This window comes from Octodon degus, unplaced genomic scaffold (assembly GCF_000260255.1).
Source record: "Octodon degus isolate 3935 unplaced genomic scaffold, OctDeg1.0 scaffold00039, whole genome shotgun sequence".
Lineage (NCBI taxonomy): Eukaryota > Metazoa > Chordata > Mammalia > Rodentia > Octodontidae > Octodon > Octodon degus.
In genome coordinates, this window is record NW_004524615.1 from 10743930 (window position 1) to 10760593 (window position 16664).

Below are 16664 nucleotides of genomic sequence, written 5' to 3' on the forward strand. Positions count from 1 at the left end.
TGAGCTGTCTCTCAGGTAGATGATTGTTTAAAAAGAAGGGGGTGGTCAATGAAGGCAGGAGACAGGAAAAGGAATGTTGCAGACTGTCCTGCTACAAGGTTGTGTATGGTTAGATTTCTGGACTTATGTATAAACATAAGAAGTATATAATTCTTTATGCCTATTTTTAAAATATATTTTAATTTTTAAAATGTTTTTCATCATATTCTGTAGGGACTTAAAGTTCAACATATCAATACTTGATGAAAAATACCTGTTCCATGTTATGCCTAAGATGTTTGATATTCAGAGAGATAGTGAGGTTAAGCTTAACAGCCTAGGTTGTGTGGTAATAATAATAAGCTTCTCTTCGGGAGGGTTAACAACCTAAATTTGCAAGTGTGCATTTTCACCCACACTGCAAGCACAATCTTGTTCTCCTTGTGGCCTAGGAAGGATGGAGTGGCACCCGTTGTCCTTGCTCAGGCTTTTTCTGCAGCTCCATGGACTACCCAACAAGAGAGCCAGTGAACACTGCTGTGCTTGCACGACTCCTTTCCTAACTTGTCATTTGTACAGCTGCACGTTGCCCACTGGGGGAGCTCGCCTCAGCTCCTAACAGTCCTCATCTCTGGCTCAGTCACCTCCGCATGGCTTACACTTTGTAGCCAGCTAGACCTTGTTTTAAAGGCCAGTTTTCTTATGTGGCCTTGCCCAAGTATTTATCAGCATTAAGACTGGAATTTCTCATGCATGCATTAAAAAACAAGATGATTTTTCTGAGTGCTGTGGTAAAGATTAAATAATATACCACTACTGAGGACACCAAACTATATTATATATTGAAAAGACATTAGCTATTCTCCTTTCTTTGAGATGCAGTCCAGACATTAACCAAATGGGGGGGTCTTTCTGTGGACTCTCTGCCTTGACAGTGTGTCACTTACATTATGTTCCCTATATTTACCAGTTGTGTTCCAAGGGGCAGATGTTTAGAAGTCCTCCACCTTCAGTGGCTGCTGATCCATTGGAGGTGTTAGTGGTGGCCACAAAGAGCAGGGGGCAAAGGACCCACAGCTGTGGAAAATCCGGTAGCAAGCCAACATCTCACGTCCCTCTCTCTGGCACAAACTGGTGAAGAATTCACTTCAGAGTAACTGGAAGAATTGAGAAAATCACTGCATTTTTTTTTTTCCAGAACTGAGGACTGAACTCAGGCCCTTACGCTTGCCAGGCAAGAGTTTAATTCTACTGAGTTATCTCCCCAGCCCCCAATCACTGCTTTTTTAACATAAAATTAAAGTTTTAAAAATCTCCATTTAGAGGAGATTCTACTCTGTGTCTTTCTGTTCTCCATCCTTTCCGTAGGAAGTACAGAATCCAGAGGAAGACAGGAGACTATTGTTGGAAACAGGTGATGCCTGCAGATGTCCTGTAAGCTAGCATGGGCGGAAACCCTGGAAGAAACTCTGGGTAGTTCACCTACATTGGCAAGCAGCTGTGCAGCACACATTGCCTTGAAGCGGATGCAGCTTTAGGTGTATGGACATCTTTCTCAAAAGATGCCCCAATAATATGAGTAGTCTATGAGGCAAGCTGTTGTACCCCATCCATTCTAAGCCATTCCTTTCCAAACTGCTTATGAAGTATGTAAGACAAACTACTAGGTTGGGAGAATAAAGAAATGACCTTTTATCAATATTAATTTTGTCTCCTTTTCTTACAACTTTCATATAGGTTTGTTATGTACACTAGAATAAAGTGTGTGCAACCAGTATATGTAAGGGGCTTGATGCGTTTGAGGAGACCAAATGCATCAAGATGAATGAGGCGCTGGCTAACACTCTCTTTCTTTCTCCAGACTGTGGTTTTGTACCTGCATCCTAAGGCTGATTTCAGCATGCTCAAAAGGAAGCAGAGCTCCAGGGTGGAAGCCCAGCCTGTAACTGACTTTGGTCCCGATGAATCGCTATCAGACAATGCTGACATACTCTGGATTAACAAGCCAGTAAGTTTCCTCTTGCAGCCTGGGAAGCACATGCTGAGAGAAGGGAAATTTGATTTGTAAATTCAAACCTAACATACCTTTAGCTTTGAACTGTCTGTCTGAGCTATGGTGAAACATGAATGAATCTCAGTGTCTGGAAGTTGGGAACCATTCAAAGGAAAGGATGAGGCACTGCTGTGAGTTTCCACAGGAAGGCACAGGTGGTTGGGTTCCCTCCATCCCACGGTGGAATTGCTGTCCTTAGAGTCAAAGTGTAGAGTGAATTCCACTTCCTAAAGTGATCTGAGATGGGCAAACTATTCTGTATGTTTTTCAGCATCGGGGATTGAACCCAGGAGCTTCTCACTGAGCTATTTACTCTTTATTTTGAGACAGAGTCTCACTAAGTCCCTAAATTGCTCAGCCCGGGCTCAAACTTGCAGTCCTCGCCTCAGCCTCTCAGAGTACTGGCGTTACAGGACTGTACCACTGCACCTGGCTGAGCAAGCTATTCTCATCTGAAGTCTTTTCCTTACCATGCTCAATACGCATGAGTCTTTGAGACACCGGGCACAGGTTTGGAATTAAAGGGCTTTTTTTTTAATTGCAAGCTCTGAGTTGTTTTGAAGGCTAAAGAGGTAGTGGACAGTGTCTCTGCCCAGCTACGTCAATGAGACTCCCAGAGGAAGAACTTCCATGCGAACTACCACTGCTTGGGAGGCAGGACAGCAATCTGTACTAAGCAAGAAAGCCGAAGCCTCAGTCTCGGAGCTCAGCTCTACAGTGCAGAGTAGGAGCAACTTCCTAACTAACTCGGTCAGGACACAGACTGAGCTGCTGCCTCCCTCAGGCCAGCTGTCCTCCCCACGTCAGGTGAACATGTTCTGTGGGCTTCCTTCCATCTCTCTCTGTCTTTCCTTCTCTGGCTTGCCCTTCAGATTACTTCCTCAAGCCACCTAGGTTTCTCTCTGCAGCACCGTTCCCCTCCTGCTTTGCAGTCATGGAAATGTCCCTTGGTCCCCCACTGCAGGTGATAGCATGTCGCATTCAGTGTGTAGGCTCGGGGCTGGTGGCTGCCACCCTGGTCTGCAGCTGCACACCATGCACAGGGGTCTCAGCAGTGCTTCCTACCTGCCCTCCGCAGGTTGTCTGATCGGCCTACAGCCCGATGGTGCCCTTTGCTCATGCCCAGGTTCACAGGGCTCTGTCCTGACTCCACTGAAGGATCAAATCCTCCTCCCTTAGGGCAGCCTGAGGGTTATGTCATTCTCACTGCACTCCCACTCAGAATGAGCTGCTTTTCTGTCCACTCTGATTTGCATATACCTATGAAGTGCTATCAAAAACTATGGTTAATGTTTATTTTTTTTAAATTATTTTAAAAAATCATTACAGAAAGACACATTGCCATTAATTCACCCCCCCCAAAAAAAAAAAAAAAGCTCCCACTCAATTTGAACACACTTGTACTGTTGTTCTTGCTACTTTCTGCAGCAGTTCAGGAAGTCCTCTTTTGTAACCATCTTTATGAGCTAACCAAAGATCATGCAGTGACTGGCTCTGCTCAGTGGCATGCAACCAGAAGGCTGGTTGTAAACATTTATATCATGTGCTCATCCACCTTCTTGACCAGGTCTGTGGCTGGGACGTCTCACTCTTCCCCAAAGCCAAAATGCCCACGAAAGGTATATATTTTGCATCCATTCAGGACATAAAAACAGCCAGCAGGGCACAGCTAATGGCCGTCAACAAAGAGAACCTTCAGAAGTGTGGCAGGAAGTACAGACAGTGCTGGGATAAGTGTGTTCAAGACATGGGAGAGTATTTTGAAGCATATTAGAAGTGGCATATTCTTTATAGGAATACATTTTTAAGTTTAATATTCACTGTATGTTTTCATCATACCTGATGGATCTTCCATTCATGCTTAGAGAATGGAGAAGAAGAGAAAAGAAAACATTCACAGAATTTTTCTTGGTGTCTGCCCCATAGAGAAGTTTCTGAGATCTGCCAAAGAAATTAATGTCACAAATGTAGCCTTAGAGGCATTAATGGACATTATTAATACTAGTATAAGGGGTCAGGGAGACAGCTCAGTAGAATAAGCGCTTGTCTGGCAAGCACAAGGTCCTGAGTTCAATCCCTGGTACTACAAAAATAAATAAATAGATAAATAAATAAATAAATAAATAAATAAATGCTTTTTATGGTTCTTTCTTCAAACTCAAAACAGATTTTGTGGGGAAGAACCCATGCTTTTGAAGTGCTTTTGGCTATTGGATCCTTCATGTAGGAGGTCCAGATGGGGTGAAATGTAAACACTGATATTTATGGGAGTGCTTCTAAATTGTATGAAAAGTACATCAATCCTTAAAATACATCAAATCTTATATGCCTAATGTGATATGGAACTATTAGTATTATGTCTTTATGAAAATATAACTGCCAGGCAAATATTTAAACTGAGTCATTAGCCTAAAACTGTCTGCATCTCCTTAAAATTCTGGCAATATGTTTTATTGTTTGTCTTAAGGATTTGCTAGTGTTTGCTTAACTGCCTGCAGAATCCATCTACCAGACAATGCCTTCTTTTCAGGTTAAGTGTAAAATCAATGAATTATTGTGACCACCTACATATTGGAGCTACCCAATAAGCAACATTTAAATTATGTCTAAGGATTATATGCTAAACTCACTAGTTATGCTAATTGTACAGATTTAGCATATAGATGGAATTACTTTTCATCTTGAGTATTATTTTTCTTTTTTTTTTAAATTTTTATTTATGTGTGTGGTGGGGGCAGCTCAGCCCACCAGGGAGCGGGGCTGGCTGGCATGTGGTGCTGGGGGATTGAACCGTGGTCCCTGTGCTTTGCTAAGCTTGTTCTAAATAGGTGCTTTAGACCACTGAGCCATCTCACCAGCCCTTGAGTATTATTTTTCATCGTAAAATAATATATAGGAGTGTTTGTATGCTCTGTACATATATACATGTAAACATATTCATTGTTTTAATTCTTTCTTGTTATTTTGGCATTAAGGAAAATCTTTAGACAGTGTATGTACATAAGATTTACATTAAAATGTATTTTTTATAATTTTGAAAGAGAATCTGAGTTAAAAATAACTTCTCCAAAATGAATGCCTGACTCCAGGAATGCATCCTAACCTTCGGTGTGTCATATGGAAAATCAGATGCTTTTCAAATACTAGAGACAAATACGACAAGAGTGGGGGAAAATGTTTAGTACACCCTATACACTGAGCAGATGCTTGCTTCCTTCGCCCTTGCCTCTGTGCTGATGTAATAATTTAGCCTTAATACTGATGTTTGAGTAGTGTGGTTCTTAAAGTTAAGGTTCTGGCTTAGAGTACCTCCTAGTCACTTTGGACTGTCCTTGCAGTGGGTCCACTCTTTGCTGCGCATCTGCGCCATCATCAGCGTCATCTCTGTGTGCATGAACACACCAATGACCTTCGAGCACTACCCTCCGCTTCAGTATGTGACCTTCACATTGGACACTCTACTGATGTTTCTCTACACCGCAGAGATGATAGCAAAGATGCACATCCGGGGTATTGTCAAGGTGAGTGTTCTCATGTCACTTCAGTTAATAACCGAAGGACATTTTTGAGCATCTTAATCAGTTTAATATGTTCATATTAATTTCTGTAAAATAATGCATCATTTTACTTCACTCATTTTGAAATCTTGCAAAACTCCCATCGACAGAAGTAAGTTATAAGAATGTGCAAAAGATTAATGGCTGTTTTAATCAGCTTTTGTCTTACTGAGACACAATAACTGCTACCCAGAACTTAAAGGAAAAGTTTACTTCATCTTTTTTTTTTTTTCTTTTTGGTGGAACCGGGAATTGAACTCAGGCCCTTGCGCTTGCCAGGTAAGCGCTAATTCTACTAGAACCATCTCCCTGGCCTCTACTTCATCTTAAAGTTTCAGAGTAATCAGTGCATGGTGGGCTGGCCTTGAGGTATCAAGTGGAAGAACACAGTGAAGAAAAGATGTTCATTCAGATATTTCATCCAAGAAACAGAGCAGGAGGATAGTGTCAGAGCCAAGAGAACTAGGGACTATACTTGGTGCCCAAATTCACACCTCTGTGACCCACACAGAGACACCCAGACTTGTGCTCTAATTTCCTAGGTGGTTCCCAAGCCAATCAAATTGACGTCATTCAACTGAACCACTTCTATGAAGTCTTTGAAGATCTGGAAAAGAAGTAGATGGTGTAAGTGTGGGCTTCCAGCAGTGTAGAAGAGGGTTTAACATGTCACCTGTGGCTGGACCCATGACCTGGCGTATGACTTGCCTGTAGTTACATGTGAACATTTTTTGACTCATGGAACACAGAATAAGTGTTTCATGATAAAGTTGTAGTGTGGATATACTCAGGGAGAGGTCATCAACTGAGGCATTCTGAAAATACAAGTAGATAAAGAAAACATGATATGAGACCAAAAGTAATTTGGAGACTATAAGGCAAAGAATGTGTAGCATACAGCTGACACCAGTGACAATCAAAAATAAGCTAAAAATTTTGCATAAAAGGAAAGAAAATTTCTGTCACAGGATATATCTTCCTTTGGTGCTTTACTGAAGTTAAAATTATATAGATCATGCTGTCCCAGAAGGCTGCACCATTTGAAGCGACAGTAGTACAATGGCTCAGCAGGTTGGGGGTTACAGTTTGACAAATGACAGGTTCAACTCAAAGCTTGATGTTTATTTACTGTTGTGTCAGTGTCTAAAGTTGGGAAATCATAGGAGGAAAGTGTTTCATTTCATATCAGGATTTTGAGAATTTAATAAGATAATGCATAGCTTACAGCTATTAGTTAATTTTCTTGCTTCCTTTTATCCACAATGCACTGCATGCTATTCTTAAAAGAGATATTTTCTCTGGCCATATAGCTCAGTAGACTAAAGTATCTGCTTAGGCAGAGTGTAGAGGCCGAGGTTCATGCCAGGCCCACCCCCGGGGCATGCTGAGACAGTGATTGAGACTGGGCGTGATGACACCCACCTGTAATCCCAGCTCTTGGGAGGCTGAACACAGGAGGATCACTATGAGTCTGATCTACGTAGTGAGACCCTGTAGACACTATAGACCCTGTACTAAATGCAAAGAGAAAGAGAAAGAGAGAAAGAGAGAGAGAGAGAGAGAGAGAGAGAGAGAGAGAGAGAGAGAGAGAGATCACAAACAAATGTATTATTTCTGTATTCATTTGTAAGGTTTTAATCACAGAATCTTATTCTGATTTTACTTTTTCATAGAATTTTGAAGTTTAAATAGAAGTAGGTTGTAGGGCTGATGAATCCCAACATTAGCAATGATCAACATTTGGCCAGTGTCTCGGAGACTTTCCTCTCTTTGCTGGAACAAAATACCAGATATCCAAAATTCGGGAAGGAAAGGCTTATTTAGTTCATAGTTAATGGAGGCTTTAGTCCATTCCCAGTTGGCACTGAGGCAGGGTGGCACATGGCAGAGGGCAGCAGTTGATGGCAGTGGAAAGCAGAAAAGAACAAAGGGAGGAGCCACAGCTGCAAGCAGCTAGCAGGCCTCTCCCCCTCCTTTCTATTGTTTGCAGCCTACCCACCCCAGGGCTGGTGCAGCACTCACACCCACAACCCCGCAATGGATCATGAATTAGCCACAGACTCCAGAACCGCCCCAGTGACTTCATGAGGCTTTGGGGAACAGCTAAACACCAACCATAATGGTCAACTTTGTTTTATTTTGGAGCAACTTGCAGAAATCAAGTCCTTTAAGAAACAGCTTTTTTTTTTTTTTTTTTTTTTTTTTTTTTTTTTTTTTGTCTCAATTGAATTAATTTCTGTTCTAATCTTTGTGGTTTCCTCAAGTCTTTTTTTTTTTTTTTTTTTTTTTTTTTTGCTGTACCAGGGATTAAACTCAGGATCCTGTGGTAGCCAGGCAAACAGTTATACTGAGCTATCTCCCAGGCCCAAGAAACAGCTCTTTATGCATTACAGACCAGTAAAATTTTATTTGTTTTTTTTATATATAAAGACTATCATTGTATATAGAACAGTTAACATAAACTTTTTGATATAGCCTAATACTCATCCTATGTTTGTTTTATCCCAGTCATCACAAATATTACTTTTTACAATGAGTGCATTTGAATCGGGACTCAAGGCTCACATAATGTATCTGATTGTTACATTTTAAGTCTTTTAAAAATCTATTAAGTCTCAGGCCTACTTATTCTGCAAAATATTTTCCATGTCATTGATCCATTGGGAGAAATGAGTCTTGTATCTCCTTTAACATGCTGCATTCTAGGATGACTGAGTGCTTCCTGACGGCGTCATTTAGTATTTGTTTAGGCTCCACGTTCCCTGACCAGCATCGTACGGAACTTCGCCACATGTTCACCACAAATATGTCTAGATACTTGCTAACTTGATGGATGGGAAATAATAAATCTGTGTCATTTTGATTTGCATTTGAGGGCACTACTGTATTTACGAGCCATTTTGAGTGATTTTTTAAAAATTCCCATTTGAACATTCGTAAGGATTGGGAATATTAGCCTCTGTGACATAAATTTCAGTTTCTCTTTCAGTTTTCCATTGCCTTGGGGTTGCTCATAGTTACTTGTGTCATACAGAATTCTTAACATCCAAATTGTGAGCAGAATTTCTGTTCTACTAAGTCTGCTTTTGTGTTTTGTAAGAATGTTATATAGTTTTTCTTATATAGATCTTCCTCACTTTTGTTATACTTATGCTTTCGTGTGTTATCTTTTTGCTGTCTAAATGAGGTTTTTATCTTCCATTATATATTCCAAATTATGGTGCTCTTAAAGGTTTTGATTTATCCAAAAGAGTATTATATTAAACTAGATTATTAAATCTTGCATTAATTATAGCAGTCCATTAATTCTTTTGATATTTCGTATCACGTATCAAATGTAAATAGAGACAGACTGATCTTTTTCTTTCCAATTGTCACATCCCTAATTTTTCTTATATTTAATTGGATAAGCTAATATTGCCGAAAAATTATAAGTAACGATAGGGGCATGATTGTGTTTGTTTTGTTGCTAGCTTATCCAAAATAATTCTAGGATTTTCTCATTGGGCAATTTTAAGAATCTGAGCTGCAAGTATGCATCTTTTTCAGATTAAAGAATGAACAATTCCAAGCTTTCAGAGTTGTATCTGGGACAGCTTTTTAATTTTTCCAATGATTGTTTTTCTCCTTTTGTAATAAATTTCCTGATATTGAATTATTCTTACACTGAGGAGAAAGCCCCACTAGAAAGATGGACATTTTCATTCTCACACATTTTTTTTTTATTTTTATGCAGTTTCAGTGTGCTATTTGACTTCTTATTATTTTATTTAAGTCCTGTTGAACCTTTTTGAAGCATAACTAAGCTCATTGGTACAATGTCTGAGGAACAGCTGACAAACACTTTTTCCCTACTCTGTGTGTTCTCTCTTTTTCACATTGTTGTTAATTTTTTTCACTGTGCAAAAGCTTTTTAATAAGATGAGATCCAAGTTGTTGATTCTGTTTCATATTTCCCATGGAGTTTGGGCTTTGTTCATGAAATTTTTGCCTACACCTGTCTAACAGTTCTACCTATCCTCTCTTCCAGCAGAGTTAGTGTTTCTCTTTTAATATTTCTACCTTTGATCCATTTTGATTTTTGATTAGTATGTGGTGAGAGATATGGGTCTAGATTCTATAGAATGTTTGTCAGGTTTTCAGGTTTGGATTTTAAGGTGTTTTTTGTTTGTTTGGGTTGTTTTTTTTTGTGTGTGTGTGTGTGTGTGTGTGTGTGTGTGTGTGTGTGTGTAAGCATGTACTTCTGTAACCTAAAACCCTGAGGACTCAGGATTTTTTTTAACTTTCAACTTTGGCATAAATATCTTCTGAAGACTTGTGCTTCGGGAGCTTTTGTATTTGTTTCACTTCACAGTATTTCCTTTCTTCTAGTGGGATTTGGTCCACTTAAACTTCTTTGATGTAGTGGGGTCTGTTGAGGGGAGTGTATTTTCTTAGAAAATTATCCACTATTTGGTCTGTCTAAATTATTAACATAAGATTACTTAAAACAACTTTAATTTCCTGTTTCAGTAGCATGTTATCTTAACTATGTATTTTTGTTATTTTAATCTGAGTTTTTAAATTAAGTTTGCTAGTATTGTTTGTTTTGTTCCCTTTTGTTTATATTAACCAGTTGGTTTACTTATTCTGTCAATTATTTTTTAAAAGGAATACATTTACTTTCCCAACTCTCTAATTTTTGCCATTATGTTAACATCTTTCCTTTTTGATTTACATGGATGATCTATTTCTAGCTTTTTATTCCTCTCAAAGTCCTATTTCTTGAAATCCTTAGACATGCTGTTTCACTACTTTGTGGGACAAAATGCTACTGCTGAGAATATGTCTTGTCTCTTCTTTGTGATTTGATTTTTTTTTCTCCTAAGTATTGACTCTCTCTCTCTTTATTGTTAAATCCGTAGTTCTCTGAGGATACGTTTTTGCTTGCTGAGTGCCAGGAACAGTTTGCTGAGCACGTCAGGTGACATTTACTTCATTCCATCCTACACTGTCCGTCAGGATTCTTGCTTTTCAATCACACCAGCGTCCACCTCAATTTTCCATTTCCATCATTTTCTTTAATTCCAATTCCATTGAATTTTACCTTTTCTGTTTTCACTTCCCTCACTGTGCTTGCTGGGCCATCTCTTTTGTTCTGTAGTGTACTCCTCTTTTTTAAAAAAATGGTCTTTCCATTCTTTTTAAATTTCCTGAATACTTTCTTGTGTTTTTTTTTTAAATATTTCCAACTATTGAAATATTATTTTTTGTGCTTTCCTATTTCTAGTTTTGATACTTTCATATCTTTTATTTCCTTTGCCCACATTTCCACTCAGCATTCCACGTAATTACTGGTACTTTCTATGTTAAGGAGTTTGGTTGGTTCACGTAAGCTCTGCCTCAGTGAAAGGGTTTCAGGGTGATCCCAGCATTCTCCAGGTCTTCCACAAAGTTGCAAGCCCATTTTTGCTAAGCACTAGCTCATGCATTGACCCATCCCTATCTTAAGTGGACATCCTGGAGGAAAGGTGGCCTTCGGAGAATGCTAAAGGGTCATTTATGCATTTTGTGATTTTATTCCCTTGGACATGGCATGGCCCGGTTTTGTATTCTGTGACCAACTGAGGGGCCCTAGATGACACTGTTGCTTGTGTAGTTTGGTCATTCAGGCTCTGGCTGCCTCTGCCTTGCAATGAAAGGCCTGAGTATTCTGGGTAGAGTGCTTTGTGATTGAAATTGCCATGTGCTTTTTTATTAAGATTCTAGCTTGAATGAAACAAATATATGACATTTACCTAGAATAAAACTTTAAATTGTTAGTCACTTAATGGAGAAAGATAGAGATTTCCATCACAAAAGTACCACTAGGAACCACTCTGTCATGATCTAACAATAAAAAATACAGAGGTAGGTGTGCTACATAAATTATGTACTCATCCCAAGAAAACAGAGCACTGAATGATGCTTTAATATCTTATATATTAGAAGTTGAATCAATAATTATGGAAGGCAAATTACTAAACTGTGGTGATGTGCATGTGTAATCCCAGCATTCTGAGCTGTTGAGGCAGGAGCATACCAGATTCAAGCCAGCTCAGACAGTTTAGCTGTTTGGTAAGACCCTGTCACAAAATAAAAGATTGAAAGGGCTGGGGCTGCAGTTCTGTGTGAAGGCCATGGGTTCCATCTCTAGCCCTGAAGAAAATAAAACCTTATGATTTATTGCCAAATTGTTTTCAAAATTTATGAATGGACACTTTCAGTATTTTTTAAATCTCCATCAAAAGATTATGAGCCATTTATGAGAAACTAAAAATTGTTTTTACTATTTTGAGTTTGTAAGAATTAAAAATTCAAATCACATACAAAGGTTTTTTGTTTGTTTTTCATTCTGGAATAATTGGGTTATTGTTGGTTGAAATTTAAACTAGTATGCCACTATGGAAATTAATAGGTAGAATTCTAAAAATCAATAAAAATAGAAATTCTATTTTTTACTCCACTATACCTCTTTTGAATATCTCCCAAAAGAATTGAAAATATCGTATTACAGAGATACATCACATACCCATGTTTATAGCAGAAAATTAAGAATGGCTAAATTTTGAAGGTGACCTATATGTTCATCAACAGATCAATGGATAAAAATTATATACATATGCAATGGAGTAATTGTTAGCTCTTAAGAAGAATAAATTTGCTTCATTTATAGGAAAATGGATGAACTTTATTTCACAGAATGCTAAGTGAAATAAATCTGAGATAGAAGGATAAATATGCAAGTTTCTTTTATATGGGACACAGAAAGCATAAATAATTGAAAGCATGAAAGAATCATTTAATCAAAAGACATGTGGTAGGAGCTAGGAAGGGGGTCTGGGAATAGGGGGAAACTGGAGGGAGGGGAAGAGAAAGGGAAATAAAAAGGATGAAGATGGGATAACTACCCAGGCCAGCTGCCCATTATGAAGGTCTGCATTATGTAACACAAACATATACTAATAAAAGTATATTAAGTACTAAGTACGAATGGAGTGAGGACTTTAGTACTATTACTTTGTTAACATTACCTTGAAACAGCAGTGGTTGATGCATCATTACAACTGGGATTGAGCATTTAACAGTAGGTGAAGCTTCAGTTAGGTCTGGTTAAAGATGAGTCTAATTATCCTCAACCAAGCTCTGAGTGTACCATCCCCCTGAATGGGTGCTGTTGTGAGCTGGCCATCAAACTGCAACGGTGAAGGCAAGCACTGCCATCACTTGCCTGACGTAACCCAAGGCATGTCCCGCTTGTCTCCAGGTCCCTAACTTTACTGTTTGCACCGCAGTCTTCTTCATGCAGGAATTTCATAACAGGTGCAGACAAAGATCGGTATGGGTTTGGCATTGCAGTCCTGTATTTAAAACTTATACTTTTAATCAAACAATTTTGACAAAATACTATCTATCTCATTGTATTCATATTGTTAATTTAAATTTTTATTGTAGTTTTATATGTAATTTGACTTTTTTTGCTTTTTTCGTTACAAGAGTAATATGGACTAATATAAACATATAAGTTATCTCATAAATGTCATCTGTGGGGCCAGGAGTGGGGGCACATGCCGGTAAGCCCAGCATTTAGGAGGATGGGGCAGGAGGCTTGCAGGGGACTCAAGGCCAGCCTACACTGCAAAGCAAGACCCTGTCTCAAAAATCCAAAGCCAAAACAAAACTAAAACAAAAAACCAAGTCAACAAAATCAAGCCAAAACAAAACCTAGAAAGACATCTGTCCACAGAAGGCTGTTGAGAGGATCTCTCTCATTTATATAGTCAAGGATTGCTTCACATGGCCTCATCACTTAAGTCCATGATCATTTAAAAAATTGTAAGTATCCATTTTCTAAAACCCATATTTTTTCATGCTTTTTCTATTTTAATTCATTGGCCAACAGTTCTGCCATTACCTCTCACTCAATGGTTTAGACCACTCATCCAGAGTCATTTGCAAATACTTGTGTGTGTTAACTCATAAGAATGAAGCTTGTGTCTGCTCATACATATGCAGGACCTCATGAGTATTTGTGTTCCACATTTTAATCCTCAGGTAGCTCTTTTCTTAATATGCTTTAACATTGCTCGGAACAAAAGAGTACAAATATTAAATTCCTAATATGCATTGATCTGTACCTGAAGTATTTCTAATGAACAGTCCAACTTAGTTACTGAGTGAAGAACAGCTGTTTACCTTGTTTTCTTGTGGAATACTGCAAGTGTGTTGATGTACACATCTACGAGTGATTCTGGGTGGGCTTGGCCTTTAATTATTTTTGATTTCCATGCACAGTGTATATTTTTAAAATTGGTTTTATTTATTTTTTAAAATTTTATTTTGAGCCAAGTCATATGGTTGCCCAGGGTGGTATTTTTGCCTTCGCCTCTCAGCAATTACAAGCATGGACCACCACATCCAATCTCATAATAACTCATTTTTCGAAGAAAACTGCTGTGTGGTTGCCTATCCACAGGTCTTTAAAATAATTCCTGCCCTGTCTTGACAATATTGTATTACACTTAATATTACCTAACAGTTCCTAATGTATAAAATTATGTCTAATGAATCAACCCCAGAAATTTTATGTTTCAAAACCAAAGTGGTAAAGCTATAATTCTCTAGTACTTCCCATTATTTTATGGAATTAATACTTTACTAAATAATTATAATATACATAAATGTAAAATATTTCTGTTTTTAAATGTTAAGATATTTATGTTATAGCTATATTTTAGGGCAAGAATTATATTCTTAAAGCCAAGTATAGTTTTCATGCTTTTCTTTAGTTTTCAACAGCAATTTATTGAACCTTACAATGAGTTCATCATTCGTCCTGTGAAAAAGGAAAGACAAAGCCAAGGAAAGCCTCAGTCCTCAGAGAGAATCTTGCCTATCTAGGGGCACGTCTCATTTGCTACATTGAGTATGTTCTTGCAATCATATTGAATAGCAAATTTCAGAAGATAAGCACCTATGTCCATTAATTTAAGTGAGAAGACTAATAATGCATTAGGTCAAATCCAATCCATTTTGCCAAATGTCTCTGATGCATTTATAACAGTGAAACAGCCTACTTCTACATGATAAAAAGCATTTAAAGCCTTCATGACGAAATTATTTGACTGTACTAAGCTAAGTAGTGGATATTTTGTATACACCCAACCAAACTGGAATTTGAGCTGGGAGAAGTGTTTCAAAACCATAATTCCAGCCACCTGGGAGATGAGACAGAAGGGTCACAAGTTCAAGGCTGACCTTTACAGCTTAGTGAGATCCTGTTTCAAAAATGAAAAATCTTAAAAAATAAAGGCTAAGGATGTAGCTCAGTGGACGACACCTTGGCTAGGATGTGTCAGCTTTAGGTTCAATTCTTAGAATGCAAAAATAAGTAAATGAACAAAGTAATGAAATAATATGCTAATGTATAAGCTTTACCCTATTTCACTGAATTGCTCCCTTCCTTCAGTGGCCGTTCATAGATTCACAGGTCCTTATATAATACTGTAGAGACTGCTAATTACTGCTAATTTTTAATTAAAATTAAATATTACCATTGATGGACCCATTGCAACATGAATCCTGAATTCAGAAACTTTAAACTGAGTTGAAACAAGGGAGCACATATCTTAGAACTGATGGACTATGGTAGGATGGACCTATGTTGGTGATTTCCAGTCTTGATACTATGAAAAGGAGGAAAGAAGTAGTAGCTGTACTAATTAATAGTGAAGCAATTAAGTGGTGGAAGCACCAAGATTTAGCCCCAAGGAACCAAGGTACATCTGAATTTCAAAGTGTGTCTGTGTTAGGATTTGTGAATAAGTTAAGTTTCAACTACAGATAAGTTAAATGTTTCCACTGGCACAGATATGATTTCATTATCTTGTTTCTTCTAGTTTCACAGAAATTTGGGGGCAGATACTTTAGTAAATACAAATAGAAAATACTGTCAGAGAGAGATTTGAGAGAGAAGAGGAGAGGAGAGGAGAGGAGAGGAGAGGGAAAGAGCGAGAGAGAGAGAGAGAGAGAGAGAGAGAGAGAGAGAGAGAAACAGACAGAGACAGAGTCAAGGAGGAGGGAATGAGTTAAATACTTTCACCCACACCCCTAGAGACCCACTTTCTCAGACTAGATTTCACCTCTCAACATCACATTTAGCTATAAACTCTTCATGGACTAATCCAGTGATATGGATCACATCCCTATGATCAAGTTACCATGCCAAAAACCCACCAATGAGCACATAAGACATTGAGGAGACAACTAGATATAAAGCACAGCACTACATGAGTTTAAAAGAAACTATGCAGCTACACAATTGAAACAGATACACACACTAATGAAACATAACAGCTTAATAATAAATCCGTGCATTCCGGCAGATTTTTTTTTTCAGAACTGGGGATTGAACTCAGGCCCTTGTGCTTACCAGGCAAGCTCTTATTCTACTGAGCTATATCTCCTTGGCCCTAGATTGATTTTTGACAAGGGTACCAAGAACCCCCAACAAGTTAAAGACAATCTCTTTAATAAATAATATTGTGAAAACTGTATATCTATAAGCAGAATAATAATATTAGAGCCTTTTCTTTTATCAAATACAAAAATCAACTAAATATGTGATAAGGGAACATTCTACTGAATGACAGAAATGTGGATCAATGGAACAGAACAATGAATAAAGGAACAAGCCCAGACACTTCAACTTTGACAAAGAGAAGTTGGTTCTGGGAAAATGGAACCAACAATTTGCATCTGCAATTTGGTTATGCACATGCAGAAGATTGAGGCTAGACCCATATTGCTCAGGATGTACTCAAATCCAAATAGATCAGAGATTGAAATATTAAAACAGAAACACTTAACCTGCTAGAGATAAAATAGTTAAAGCTCTTAGAATCATAGGTGTAAGTAAGTGCTCACTCTGGCAGTATACACACATAAGACTTTCTGAACGGAACCCTAACTATACAAGAAGAACATTAACAATCAACAAATGGGATCATATCAATTTAAAAAGCTGCAGGGCTGGGGAGATAGCTCAGTGGCTTAAG

At 38.2% G+C, this 16664-nt stretch overlaps 1 protein-coding gene across 1 annotated transcript in view; it reads left to right on the top strand.

Annotated features, from left to right (window-relative positions):
- The first annotated feature begins 1879 nt into the window (after positions 1–1879).
- Nalcn (sodium leak channel, non-selective) overlaps positions 1880–16664 on the top strand; it is a 357549-nt gene continuing 342764 nt past the window's right edge. The window contains exons 1-2 of the mRNA XM_012514741.1: positions 1880–1987; positions 5371–5553. Coding sequence (XP_012370195.1) covers positions 1880–1987; positions 5371–5553 — 291 coding nt within the window. The remainder of the gene's footprint in view (positions 1988–5370; positions 5554–16664) is intronic.